Source organism: Choristoneura fumiferana, chromosome 6, assembly GCF_025370935.1.
Source record: "Choristoneura fumiferana chromosome 6, NRCan_CFum_1, whole genome shotgun sequence".
NCBI lineage: Eukaryota > Metazoa > Arthropoda > Insecta > Lepidoptera > Tortricidae > Choristoneura > Choristoneura fumiferana.
This window is the reverse complement of record NC_133477.1, coordinates 20,178,099-20,192,328: the sequence shown is the minus strand read 5'-3', so window position 1 is coordinate 20,192,328 and position 14,230 is coordinate 20,178,099. Positions and strand designations below refer to the sequence as shown.

General features: G+C 44.2%; 1 protein-coding gene across 1 annotated transcript in view; it reads left to right on the top strand.

The window, feature by feature from the left end:
* The window catches only part of LOC141429286 (uncharacterized), a 163,296-nt gene extending 151,249 nt beyond the window's left edge, over positions 1–12,047 (top strand). Inside the window, 7 exon segments of the mRNA XM_074089577.1 lie at positions 2,536–2,742; positions 2,745–4,951; positions 5,607–5,829; positions 6,075–6,745; positions 7,137–7,328; positions 8,237–8,398; positions 9,880–12,047. Coding sequence (XP_073945678.1) covers positions 2,536–2,742; positions 2,745–4,951; positions 5,607–5,829; positions 6,075–6,745; positions 7,137–7,328; positions 8,237–8,398; positions 9,880–10,101 — 3,884 coding nt within the window. The 3' untranslated portion in view covers positions 10,102–12,047.
* The last annotated feature ends 2,183 nt before the right edge of the window (positions 12,048–14,230 follow it).

Below are 14,230 nucleotides of genomic sequence, written 5' to 3'. Positions count from 1 at the left end.
TGATGTTAACAAATGTCAATTTTAGTTATTGTTACTAGTGTTTTGGTACAACAGCTACGTATCTACTAAATAAATTTAATACAACACCATCTTTCGTCATAGGTAGGACCAAAAATCGGCTCAGGCCTGAAATATCCGTTTTACTAAAATGTATTTTTCGCAAAATGTCTGCTTTTCAGAATGTCAACACGTCTTTTGCATAATGTCAGCTTCTCAAAATATCAGCTATTTAAAATTGCCTGTCTCCAAGAATGACAGTTTTTGTATAATGTTCGCTTTTCAGAAAGTGCTTATTCTCAAAATGTCTGCAACCTCAAAACATCCGCCTTCTTATAACGTTGGCATTCCAGAAAAGTCTTATTCCCAAAATGTCTCAAATCATGGTCTTCAAATTTCATCTAAATCGGTTCAGCGGTATTTTATATTAGGTATAGATATTTATGTTATCAAAGAGTAAGTATGCAAGCAATTAAACCTTTTACATTAAGAACATTGATTTGAAAATAAAGCAGACATTATGGGAAAACAAACATAACAAGACTATAGCCTATTTAAAAAAGTGAACATAACGGGAAAGCAGAAATTATGGTAATGCTAATATTATAGGAATGTCAACATTATGAATAGACGACTTCCTGAGATTGTACACATTTTTAATAGCAGACATTTTGAGAAAGCTGACAAAATAGAAGTGCTAACATTGTGAAACGCAGACGTTTTGAGAATTGTACATTTTAGGAAAACAGACATTTCAGGCCTGAGCCCAAAAATCAACTGTCGACTTTAGTTACATTTATACACGGAATCTGGTATTTTTATTTGATAGGCAGGTACAGTCAACGTCATAAATAAGTGATCATTTCTGTACCTTGTCGCTTTCAGTCGTTACACGATTTTGTATGGCTTTTCAAACATGACAAAGCATTTTACCTATGCGCGTTCATGCAGTTCCTCCATCTCCTCACTGTAAGAATAAGAACACTCACAAATCAAACAAACCCGTTTCGAACTCAACCAGAGCTCATCTTGTACATCTTATCCTGCATAAACACGCATATATCTTACATAAACCTAGCTATCAGAAGGTCGGGGGTGAACAAAGTTATTGTAAATTTATACAAACTGAGACATGGATGCACAGAAAAACCAGAAAAAGAGACCAGCACTGGGAATCGAACCCAGGTCCTCAGCATTCCGTGCTGCGTGCTATAACCCCTACACCACTGCTGGACAGGAATCTAGACACGAATTTTTCCTATGCATAATACATATCTCAGGTTGCTTATTTCTACTATGCTACTTAAGCAAATTAATAATAATTACGATATGGTTTCGCGGGATACCCGTAAAAGTAACAAATTTGGATTTCGGTGCGGTGTTTTTGAAAGCGAGATTCCTTGCGGTGGTTTTTAGCTACCTATGTTTAGTAAAAATCGGTTCAGCCATTTTTGTGATAACTTTGAAATGACAATGTCGTGGGTTTCTTAGGTTGGTTAAGTTATTTGCGACGTGAAAATACCTTCCTTCCGGCTGGAGAGACCAAAGTTGAACGTTATGTGTTGCTCTCCCACTTTAGGGAGCATACATACTCATATTAAATAATATTGTAACGGATTACTCACGTCTTAAATCGAGTTTAGCTCGACATGTTTCGGGCTAATTCGTAAGCCCTTCTTCCTAGGGACAACGCGACTCGGCGGCTGCCGCAACACGCGCACTGCCACCGCTCTGCTCGCGCGTCTACTTATACACACATACCTACCTACTAAAACACATAGCGTCGGTGATACTGCAATACCGGGTAACTAGCATTTTCCATAAGGTATAATTTCCACTGTACTAACAGTACTGTAAGTTACGGGGTACCTATTACAGTATTACCGATAACCGGCGTTTGTCCACTGCCGTTATGGGAGCGCCATGGGATCACGGACATTCAGTTTACAGTCACGCTCACAAATATCTGAAACAACCACGCGTACATAAATATCCGATCGACTATATATTTCTACGTCCAGTACTTAGGACGCGTATCAGATATTTTGCACGCTCTGCAGTGGCAGATTTTTACCTAATGCCGGTTCGTTCGTTTATTTGACGTTAATAAATTAGATGACCTGTAGGGAATTGCGTTGCTACGGAACTTAGCCGCTGCTATATTTTCTTTTATGGCAACCTAGCCACTCTTAAAATTACCATTATACTCGTGTTAGCGAGCGGCCCTAGATTTGCGCGGTGAATTTTCAAAGAAAATGAAAAATGTAAAGAAAATCAATCGAAGGCGGTAACTTCACAGTTTTCATTTCTCTTTCCCAAAAACTATGTTTACGCGGAGCAGGCGGAGCAGCCTCAGGGACGCTGGTAGTATGCGTCGGAATGTTCTGTCTTCTGCTGAAACGGGTATTACGTAGGTACCTAGTAGGTAGGTAGTACAGTAGTAGTAGTAAAATTGTTTATTGTTACTATATAACATTCCTGACTAATTTTAGAATACTTTGTATAAATGGGACTAAATTTTCTCTTTCTTTATTCCAGCTCAAATGTCCATGGAGAGCATGGTAATGGGCGGCGTGGGCGTGGGCGGCGTGGGCTCCGTGGGCGGCGGCGTGGGCTCGATGGGCGGCTTCCAGCTGGTGCGCGAGCCCACGTCCGGCGCGCTGCTGCTGCTGCCCGCGCCGCCCGAGCTGCCGCACGCCGTGGTGTGGGGCGGCGTGCCCTACCCGTCCGCGCCCCTCCTGCTCCCCCCGCCCCCCACCCGTCCCATCACCTCCAACTGCTCTCGGGCGACCTCCTCGCCTCCACTGCTACCCTGCAACACACGCACACGCATTCGACTCGCCTGGTCACTCTGGCGCCCGCCCCCGCTCCTCAACCCCACAAACCAGACAACCGGAAACCCATCATCCAACCTCTGCTCACTCCTCATGCCCTGATCAAGATAGAGGCCGAACCGCCCCAGGAGAAGCCTCCGACCTTCGCGCCGGAGCCGCCGCAACCGTTGATGACCCATCACTTGTACTACCAGCCAGAGTTCCCCGAGCAGGCTTGCAGGAGCCAAGCCACTTCTCCAGCCGCGCCGCCCACGCCGCCTCCTGACAGTCACGAGACTCCTGCGCATAGGGACGCTTCCAACCAGACTGACCACATCGACGATGACGATGATTCGCCCAACCACGCCGATGAAGACGACCGGGATGTCGCCTGCGTGGGAGTCGCTCACTTCCCCGACGAACCCCCCCTGCACATGCCCATGCTTCAGACATCGAGGATAGACAGCGCCGAGGAATCGTCTTCCGAAGCTTTAGCGAATTCATCCGTCGTCGGTGCGGTGGAGAAAGCGATACATGCGATAGAAAGGGACGAGGCTCTCGTGGATAGCTCCAGTAGCGCTTCCAACGACTTGGTGATCGATACGGCGAGCACTTCTCCCGTGCCGTCGCAGCAGACGCGCTCAATGGTCGACGTTAGCGGCTTAGAACTGCTCTCCAACAGCATCGAACAGTTCGAGAGGACGACTCCCTCCACCATGCCGACATCGGCCCCCACGCCTCTGACCGTCGACACCAGATCAATGACGAATATAATGATAAAATCCTCTCCCAAATCACCGCCGCGGACCGACGCAGAACCTCAGCGAAGGTTCGAATTCCCTCCCGTCGAGGCAGGCGCCGGCGAGCGGGCGAAACCGTCCCTTGACGGCCTGGGTCTCCTGTGCGCGCTGGCCGAACAGAGATTCATGGAAGAGGTCTCGAGTCCTCCCACGAACCTGCCCATGTCCTCCCGCCCGTTCATCAAGAGCGAGCCGCTGATGAGCCCCACGGAGCACCTGGCGACCGAGACGATCAAAAAAGACAGAAGCAGACGCGACTCGTCCGGGGAGAGGAGGAAACGGAGCCGCGACCACGAGGAGCGACTGCGACACAAGATCGAGAAGATGAGGCGTTACAAGCGGGAGAAGGAGAAGGACGAGAGGAGTAGCGGGGGGGAGTTGGAAGCCAGTCTGAGGCGAGTGACGGCGTGCGCGTGCGGCGCTGCGGGCTGCGCGCACGAGGCGGCGCCGGTGCCGTGCGCGCGCGCGCTCGTCAGCGCCATGGAGAAGGACCTGCGCGACCGCCTGCACGACCTGCAGCGGCAGTGCCACGAGCGGCAGGCCCAGCTCGACGCGCTGCCCTCCACCCCGCCTCTACCTGCAATCTCCACCCCACCAACACCCTCCACTCCCGCTCCATCCCCCGACTCCGACCGAGGCTCCTCCAAGAAGCGCAAAGTCGGCCGCCCGCGCAAAGTCTCCAGCCCCGATTCGACCGAAACCATAGTCGCCAAGAAACCCAAATCCAAGAGCAGACTTGTGGGATACTTACTGGCTAAGAGCAAGCTGAAAGGAGGCATAGTCTGCTCGAGGGGCGAGCCGTCCAGGGAAGACCCTAATCGCACGAGCAAGGTGCGCCCGAAGTTAAAAGCGGAACCGATTTTAAAAGTTTATTCGGAAGAAGAGGAGAACGAATGGGGGCTGAACAGGTCGGCTAGTTCGTCCATGGAGAGTCTGAACGAAGTCCGCCAGAAGAATAGAGAGAGAGTGGACAAGATGGCGCGTAAGCATTCTCGAGACGACATGCCCGAGTTGGAGTTTGCGATGCGGCGAGCGAGCGCGTCGAGCGACAGCGAGAAAGAACGCCGTCGGGCGAAGAAACGACGGAAGAGTTTAAAATCTAAGGAACGGGAGGAAGTGAAGGAGTCAGCTCCTGAACCCAAGCCTGCCCCGGTTTCCAAGTGCACTTTGACGGAGGATAAGCTGGACTCGTCGCCGCGAGTGCTGACGGCCATGGGCGGGTTGTTTTACGCGGGCAAGCTGAGCGCAGTGACTGCGCCAGATGTGTATGCCATCACCTTAGATGGAGAGCGGGGGAACAAGGCGCATATACTATCTAGAGAGGAGACGCTTAGAGACGCTGTAAGTGAAGATTTAATATTACTTTCTAATATTTTCTTTAGATGGAGTACAGTCGCTATTAGATATTTCGGACCGGCCAAGGTGGTCAAGAATATCGGAACATGCACTCTATTATAAAGGTATTAGAGTTCATGTTTCGATACTTCTGCGACTGCGACTGCGACTGTATAATCCTATGGAAGGATGTTTATTCAATTCAATTCAATGGGAAATGGATGAAAATGTTAGAAACGCTTGAAACTTTTTTATCGACAGGAATAACCTTTGTAATTAACAGAAAAAAGCTCATAGAAGTTCATGTCAGTTTCTATGGGAGTGTACATGATAAACAGGGTCGGTATTTCCATGTCAGTATTATTCGGCCCGGTAAAGAGTGTCACCTGTCAAAACGTTCCAGTCAAAGACACAAATTCTTTTTTAACGTTTTTTATTCTGGACTATGGAACAACCCGTAACCGACCGGACTGTCGTAATTTGGCGGTAAAGAAAACTCTTTCATTTTTTTAAATTGAGTGATGCTACCAAAAATCTGATATTTTTTTCTGTTAATTAGAAAGGTCCTATTGATAGAAATAGTACTCAAGAGTCCATATCATCTACCGAAAAAACTTAAAAATATTGATTACTTACCTAGAACCTCACTTTCGATTTTCAGATCCTGGAAGTGTCTCCATCTTCAGTGTCAGAGCTGGTATCTGGCACCCGTGTCTGCGCGTACTGGTCGCAGCAGTACCGGTGTCTGTACCCGGGTACGGTGGCCGTGGCCTCGCCGGACCCGCACACGGACAAGTTTGTGGCCGTCGAGTTCGACGACGGTGACTCGGGCCGCATAGCTATCGAGGATATTCGGTTCCTCGAGCCTAACTATCCTGTTGTTGGTGAGTAGCTCTTTATGGCTATGATTGCCTGGTATGATGATTCAAGGTTTCTTTTATTCTGATCCTGCTATGTTTCTTCACACAGGAGCATTTAAAAAAAATACTAGACGTATTCAAATCATTTCATTGCAGTTACCGAATTGCAGAATGATTCTGTGATTTAATAATAAACACCATTCTTTCGGCTCGGTGCTTTTTAAAACGCTGACAAGTCAATCCTCAAGTTGTTAATTTTATTTTTCCAGTATACGAGAACCCACTTTTCACGCTCGGCAAACGGAGAAGAAACACCAGCGCCAACAGCACAGAAGACAAAAAGCCTGTTGCGTCGACCAGCGCAGACAAATCCGCGCTTTCAGAGCTGGCATCGAAAGAAGCGGATGACGCCGACCGCCATAGAGACAGAAAGAAACTCAAGAAGCACAAGAAAGAAAAACTCAAGCGTCTTCAATCTACAGAAGAAGACCCGAATTCGGCGGACTACGTCAAAAAGAAGAAAAAGAAACATAAGTGCTGCGAAGAACATTGCAAGCATCGGCGACATCATAAAAAACATCGGAAACACAGAAAAAGACATCATTCCGACAAAGAGACTAGCAGTTCTGGTGACGATCATAATAAGAAATCTTCGTCCGATTACATGGACTCTAACAAATCTAACGAAGACTCAGGGGATTCCAATGATAGACTATCCACGTTGATTGCTGTGGAGAAGTCTCCCGATGAGAAGATGAAGACAGTGATCAAGAAGGCTGTGCTAACGAAGAATCCTTTAGTGAAGACTGCAGTGTTGGACTTTAGTAATTTGGGCAAAATTACGGTGAAGAAAGAAGAGGATCCTAAAGACAATTTGAAGGATAGCGGGATTGGGCTGGAGGAGGAACCGACAGCTTCGACCAGTGAGGTGGCTAAAAAGGTAATGTAATCTTTCTTTTGGATGATAATAACATACCTTTTAAAAGCTCAGTTTGACAAAGTAAGAGTTTTGAGTTGCTTGTAATGGTAACTACAAAACAAACATATCATTGAAGCCTAGTTTAGATCTGTAAGAATCGTGCATGTTGCAATAAATTGCGAGGCCGTAAGGCGAACGAATTACGAGGGCCACTGATCAACTTGGCTTAAGTGCCACAGAAATAGAAATTACATAGATTTTCCTTCCATGTATGTTTTAGTATCTTAGTTATATATATATGCAAGTGCAATATAGTGCTGCAAGTCAGCAGCACGATTAAACTTGTTGCTTTTGCATCTTTGCATTTCGGCTACCAAATGCTGACCATACTTACTCTGACTCCACTTTCCAGAAGAGCAAGAAGCGCACAGTATCAGCGACGTCTGCGTCATCGGAAGCACCGGGCGGCGTCAGCAAGATGGCGGCGTTCCTGCCAGGAGCCGCGCTCTGGCGCTGGGCGGGCGCGCCCTACCGCCGCACCGCCCGCCCCCGACACCGCAAGCTGTTCCACCGGGCCATACAGCGCGGGCAAGAGACTCTGCGTGTAAGTATACTTGGATAAACTCTTGCTGTATCCTGTGATCCTGGTATAGCTTAGACAGGTAGGAAGAAGCATTTCTACTGCTGCGTCCTCAGTCAGTAGGAGTCGTTTTTTGGCAGATGATTTATACGTGGACGACGTGTTTGCACTTGAGATGAGTACCAAAGTAATACGTGGATGAGGTATGAGGTGTTGTCATTTGATAATACTGCCAAGTGGTTATACGTGGACGGCGTGTTGTCACTTGACACTATTACCAAATGTTTACACGTGGACGACGTGTTTGCACTTGAGACGAGTACCAAATGAGGGTCTTTATCGACTGGTCTAAAATTTTTGCATAAAATTTTTCCGTAACATATTTTTTTGCATCACAAACGTTTCGTCGAATGATTGAAATGTCGAAAATTGTTTGGTCGAAATTGTTCTTAATAACATTTTTTTGTCGAAAAATTGTTTAGAATAACATTTGTATGGTATAACATTGTTTTTTCGAATGTATTATAGGTATAAAATTGTTATTCCGAGTATAGTTTCCACTAATTTTCTCTGGAAAATAAATATGAATTTAACGACTCTTAAGGTGATTTTCCACCGGCGAGGCGAGACGAGACGAGGTGAGACGAGAATTGTTTGTATGGCGGCGCCCGCGGCGGCTCCCGGCGGCTCGCGGCGGGCGCGCGAGAATGCATACAAATTTCAGCGAAGTAGACGGAGCTCCGCAAAGCGGAGCTCCTATTCTGCCTACGCGACTTGACAGCGCCTTGACAAAATACTAACCTAACTTATAGTTGAGCAATTACGTTACAAGTTTTTCTTTTATTGATCACTTGACACTAGTTTCAAGAGTTTTACGTGGACGACATGTTGTCACTTGACATTAGTAGTAAGGATGTATGTGTTATGCGCAGGTGGGGGAGGCGGCGGTGTTCCTGTCGACGGGGCGCGCGGACCGGCCGTACATCGGGCGCGTGGAGGCGCTGTGGGAGGCGCGCGGCGCCATGGCCGTGCGCGTGCGCTGGTTCTACCACCCCGAGGAGACCACGCCGTGCACCAGCCCGCTCAAATACCCGGTTAGTACACTACATTACTGACTAGCCCGCTCCGATACCCGGTACGATACACTTCGTTGTTGACTAGTGTATACTCGCGGCTTCGCACGCGTATACCACTAGATCCTGTAGTTGAATCAGAAGGAGATAAAGAAAATGCATTTATTCGTGACAGTGACTTACGGACAGTTAGAGAAACGAGGGACAGACGAGGAAAACAGTGTCATGCCAGCGCTGGTCTTCCGATGGGACCGTGAGGTCGTTTTTGCACGCTGCACGTACGACAGTACGACCGAACCGTGTCTAATTAAAATTTCATAGAATACGAGTATAGTTTAACGATATAGGGAATTTTGTAAATACAGGTTATCATAGACGGCGTGTTGTCACTTCAGTAGTGGACGACGGTTTGCACTTGAGTAGAGGGTCTTTATCGACTGATTTTTGCATAAAATTTTTCCGTAACATATTTTTTTGCATAACAAACGTTTCGTCGAATGATTTGTCGAAATAATAGTCGAAAATGATTATAACATTTGTATGGTATAACCGAATGTACAGGGTCAGTCTTAAGGTGATACCGGCGAGGCGAGACGAGACGAGGTCGAGAATTGTTTGTATGGCTTGCATACAGTCGACGGAGCTCCGTCCTATTCACGCGACTTGACAGCGCCTGACACGAGGGTCTTTTACACTTGACACTAGTTCGTGGGACATGTTGTCACTTGACATTACGCTATGTTCCTGCTACATCCATAGGCGCTGGCATTACGATACCCGCTCTTATCTGAATAAAACGAGGGTCGATGGTTCATGGAAAACCTATGGCTACACCATACGCTGGCATTACGATACGCTGTATCTCTTATTCAGTGCTGTTTGTTATTTTTTCTTTTATTTATTTTTCTCAAACATGACTTGAAGTATTGACGTTGTGTTACAAATAAATAGGCCGGGAAGTATCGCGCTGCAGGCGCTGCGGCTGGCCTGCCTTCGCGCGGTCACTCTCGCGGCCTGCAAAGAGATTTCATACAACTTTCCCGGCCGCTGGCCGGCAATGCGACCGTCTTTTGTTTAAACGCGAGCTGCGGCACCGCCGCCAGCACCACCGCCCTTGTCCGCCCGCCAGCAGCCAGCGCGACACGCGCACACAACAGGGCGACGAGACTAGCGTCCCGCCAGATTCATTTCTTGTTTTTATTTTTATTTTATTTCATGTCATGTTTGAGAAAAGCACTATAGGTAAATGAAAATTCAGGGTTCTAGCTATAACAAAATTATAGGAGGTTGAAAATAGCCCGAATAGCTTCGAGAAAAGTATGGTACGGACCGTGCCTTTTGTTTTGTTTTGGCTCGACTTGGCGGGGGCACTGCCGTGCCCCCAGATAAGTCTTGGTTGGAACATGGGGTTGCCGGCGTCGCATCCCTATCTATGTATGTCTGCTTAGCCGGCAACCCCTTACTTCCCGGCCTTTACAGTAATCTATTATTATTTTTTTCAGGGTGGCCTGTTCGAGTCTCCGCACACAGACGAAAATGATGTGCAGACGATATCCCATAAGTGTGAGGTGTTGCCGCTCGCGCAGTACCAGGAACGCATGGGCGACGACCCAGCTCGATACAGTTCCGTGTACGACAATAACGACGTCTACTACTTGGCCGGACACTATGACCCCACGCAGCAGACGCTCAAAATGGAACCCGACATACCGTTCGCGAGTTAAACCTCCTACGCTGTTCTTATGCCCTGGTAGCGGTGGTGACTTGACGGTGTTGTACTGTCAATTCTAGAACTACCGTTAACGACAGCGCTGATGCTTCGGTAGTGGTGGGTGGTTAATAATTGACTTAATTTTGACATTCAATTTGAAGTACAGTGCAATCAAACAATCTTGATACTTGCTTAGAATTAATTTCACCGACGTCACATTTGTGTTAGTGATGTTAGTTAAAATGGAAGTACATTTTCTCTATCTCGATGTTAGTGTCAGTTTCAGTAGTTCCTCCCGGTGGTTATGAACGTTGTCCCCTGAAACGTAGCGCGTAGCTTGAATGACTTTCAGCGAGTCACTAATACAGGTCTTAAAGTACAATCTAGATTTTTGAGGCTCAAATTTGTGACATTTTTCAGATTTACCGTCCTCGTTTGAGACGTTCTATAACGAAGTATGACTCAATAATGTTAGTTACCCTGGTTACGTTGTAATATTTAGCGGTTTTTGATTCGGAATGTTGTTTCTTGGGCCGAGTACGAGTGAAAGATTTAAAGGCGAATTGAGACAATATACTTAGACTTTGGCACGCGATAAGGTCAAAATGGAAGTGACCGATTTGGTGATCGACGATATGTGATTTATTTTTTATACGTGTAACGCTGCCGTGTCAGCGTTTAGGTAGTTGTATATGCTATTAGATTTATTTACGTACATTTCTCTTCAGGAGTCTGACTTTGAACGCAATACTGTTTCAGCTAGTCCATTATTTTATTCAAAATTAACCAGTCTCTTTTGGAAAATCGGAGAAAATTGTACCGGGCTACCGTGGCTCTTGTTATTATTGTTTTTCGCAATTTTATATCATTGTTTGATAATTTTATGTTAATCTGAGTATACCTTTATATCGGAATGGTGCTAGACGCTTGATATAATTCGTTTATGTTCGCCGTAGTTAGGTCTGTATATAATTAAGATAGTTTGGAAGATAAGTACACTATCGTGCCACCACAATTGCTTGATTGTCGGCTTGCTATAAAATTTGCCATTTACGTCAAAATTGACTTTCTATATTTTTATGTAGTATGTACGGAATAGTTGCTACAGGGTTAGCCCTTCTTTCTATCCTTTAATTCATATCGATTACGTGTTAAAGGGACTGAGGAGAGGGAGTGACCAGGCTAGGGTAGGTTTTGTACGGAGCGGCCAAAAGTTTGTAAGAAAATAAGGGAAAAAGGAAAAGTAATCAGCCTTAAATGAAAAGAGTTACTCAGTAGGACCGTAATTATACTTGCATTATTTACTTAGGAGTGGCCAAATGAGTTGCCCGGAAACATCCTTCTTAGTTTCTGTGGACTTCGTTTAGCGTGCGTTGTACTTTTTCGTTATCAGATGTACTTTTATTTCTAAGTTAAACCTAAGTTTATTTTAAGATTTATTTTTTTGTTAAATTTTATATAAAATATACATATATCACGTATACCTAATTGGGATCTAAAATTTGACACATATATATAATAAAGAAAGAAACGAAAAGTGCGAATTTGGAAACAATATTGAGATAAATAGTATTTTTATAAAATAATGAGGTAACTTTTTATTTTACGTGAAGCAAAGCTATTACAAATAAGTACAAAACTTGTTGATGGTATGGTGGCTCGGCCCAATGTGTACCCACTAACAAACACGGCGTGGTAAGGTTCACGGCGACAGTTGGCAGATGGCTCCACTGAGACCTTCGAATCCCTTTCTGATTGGCCAATGAAGACTGAAGACTTAGTGGTGTCACTGACATGTCGAAGTCATCCCAGTGACAGTCGTGGACTTTACCGTCAATCCCCAAGTAATTATTGTAATCAAAAGGGAAGCCATAAATATTAGAATTAAAGATTAATAATATATCAGCATTGATAATATAAAGATTATAAAATACGCTTAAATAAAATATTTTTGGCTGATTCGTGTTTTTTTTATTTAATTATAATACCAGTACGCACCATTCCTTATTCTAATACACAGGCGAATTCAAAAGTATTTCAAATCTTACAATAAATAAAAAATAATAGTAAAAATCTGACATTATTAAATTATTATGCTAAATATCTCCGACCCCAATTCTATTTTAAAAAGTTTATGTATGTACTATGGGTATGTATTACTGTACTTAAGCCTTTATTACAATATTCTTAACAATTAATTAAATAACATCTTAATTATATTTCACAACAGCTTTCTTGCACTAAGTCTTTCTAGATCAATAGTTAGGTCTAACCCCTTGTTAATGAGAAAGTAGAAGCGGTCGTTTACAGAGGTTTTACTGACTAAAAAAATTCATGATTTATTTGCGTGAATTAAATTTGTACTTATAAGAAGGTGAAGTGCGCTCGCGCTGAGTTTTTCGGAGACTGCTGGCTGTCATGAGTGTCATGTAGAAGCGCGTGCAGCAGCCCGTCATGAATGGAGTGGAGCAAGGACCGGCATCGAACGTGATGAAACTTGCACGCTAGTGGCGTGTAGATAGGCGTTAACTAACACCCCTCATTTCCATTACCTATTGCTTACCTTTGCTTATGATGTAGTATTTAATATAGAGTAATTGTATTGTATACTCTCGCGTGCGTATGTTGGGCGCTCGTTGCTCGCCTCTATATTCTCGGCACTCAGAATTATTAATGACTACTTTACTTACACACAATAGAACAGTTTAAGCGATGTAAGTGACTTATCATTACGATAAAGTAAAACTATAAATCGAAAGAATACTAAAGATCAAAAGCATTTGGATAAGTAAGTAAGTATTTGACGATTAGATCTCACTATTGGTATTGGTCTATTGCATAAGATGCTGTGCTTAACCTAAAACCTAAACAAAGTCGTTAGTTTCCTTTGTAGGGTCAACAAAGAATCTCACTTTTCCCATTACTAATAATCTCATATGTTTGGTCATCGATGATCTTGTAGACATCCTGTCTGTAGTTCTGAAGGTTGTGGAGGAACCGGCTGGAGCTCTCTTCCCGGATCCTGGTGATCACAGGAGGCAGGTTCTTAGTGCGGCCTTCTTCTGCCAGGGATGCGTAGTACTTCTCCTGTGAACAAGGATATCCTTCTTTATTACTTCTGAAGACTTGCTATCCATAATGTATTATGTAATCAAAACCAAGGATACACATATTAAGAATCTTTTATACAATAGAGAATAAATTTTAATCTATCGTATATCTTTAAAGGAGTCTTAACCTATCTAATACCTTTTACCTCTGATAAAACGATTGTTACCGAGTTTTAGCCCGAGCAAAGCTTGGTCGCCCAGGTACTTATGCCTTAACTAAATATCTACTTAAAAATTTAATACTAAATTTATCCCCGGTTTCACCATCCATTGACATAATAAATACTTGTAAAAAGGGTTCTCAATTCGACTAGGTATATCGATACTTTCGCCAATTCGAACAGATTGCACTGATTTTTTTTTGTGTACAGTGTGGTACAGTCAAGGCCATACATGTGTGTTACCAAGACGGTCAAAAAAATATGCGTCTTGGTGGTGATTCACCATAAATCTTGTCAAAAGTGGTGCGGTTATACCTAATGATATTGATATAGTTCAACCATGTCAACAGTTATCAGGCTTCAATTAATAATGCAAAACACGCGATTCGACAACATAGGAAACTCTATCAAAACACGACCGTCCGGTTTGGTTCCACTATCATAATATCAGTAGCGAAGACGTAGGTATCAATAGCCGATAAGGCAACCGGTTTTACTCCAGTGTATCTAACTGTTATATATTCATAACAAATAACCGTTATCCGCGAATACTAGGTATGTATGAACGCGAGAGGTCGAATTGGCATAGCGACAATCGATTCCAACCTTTATTTATATCGTTAAAAGGCCATAAGATACCGGTTAACGTAAACAGCGTACTCGATAATCATTTACTGTGGCCAGTTTCGTAATCAGTGCTTGACGGCGAGTGAAAGGATCAAGACGTGGTGGGCGTGATATAGTGACAATTGCTACTGCTTTAAACTCATGCGGCCCTGGTGTAATGGTAAATAGAAACCTCTATTGATTGATTTGTTTAAATAATTGTTATGTGTAAATAAATGATTTTGTTTGTTGTTGTTTAATTCTG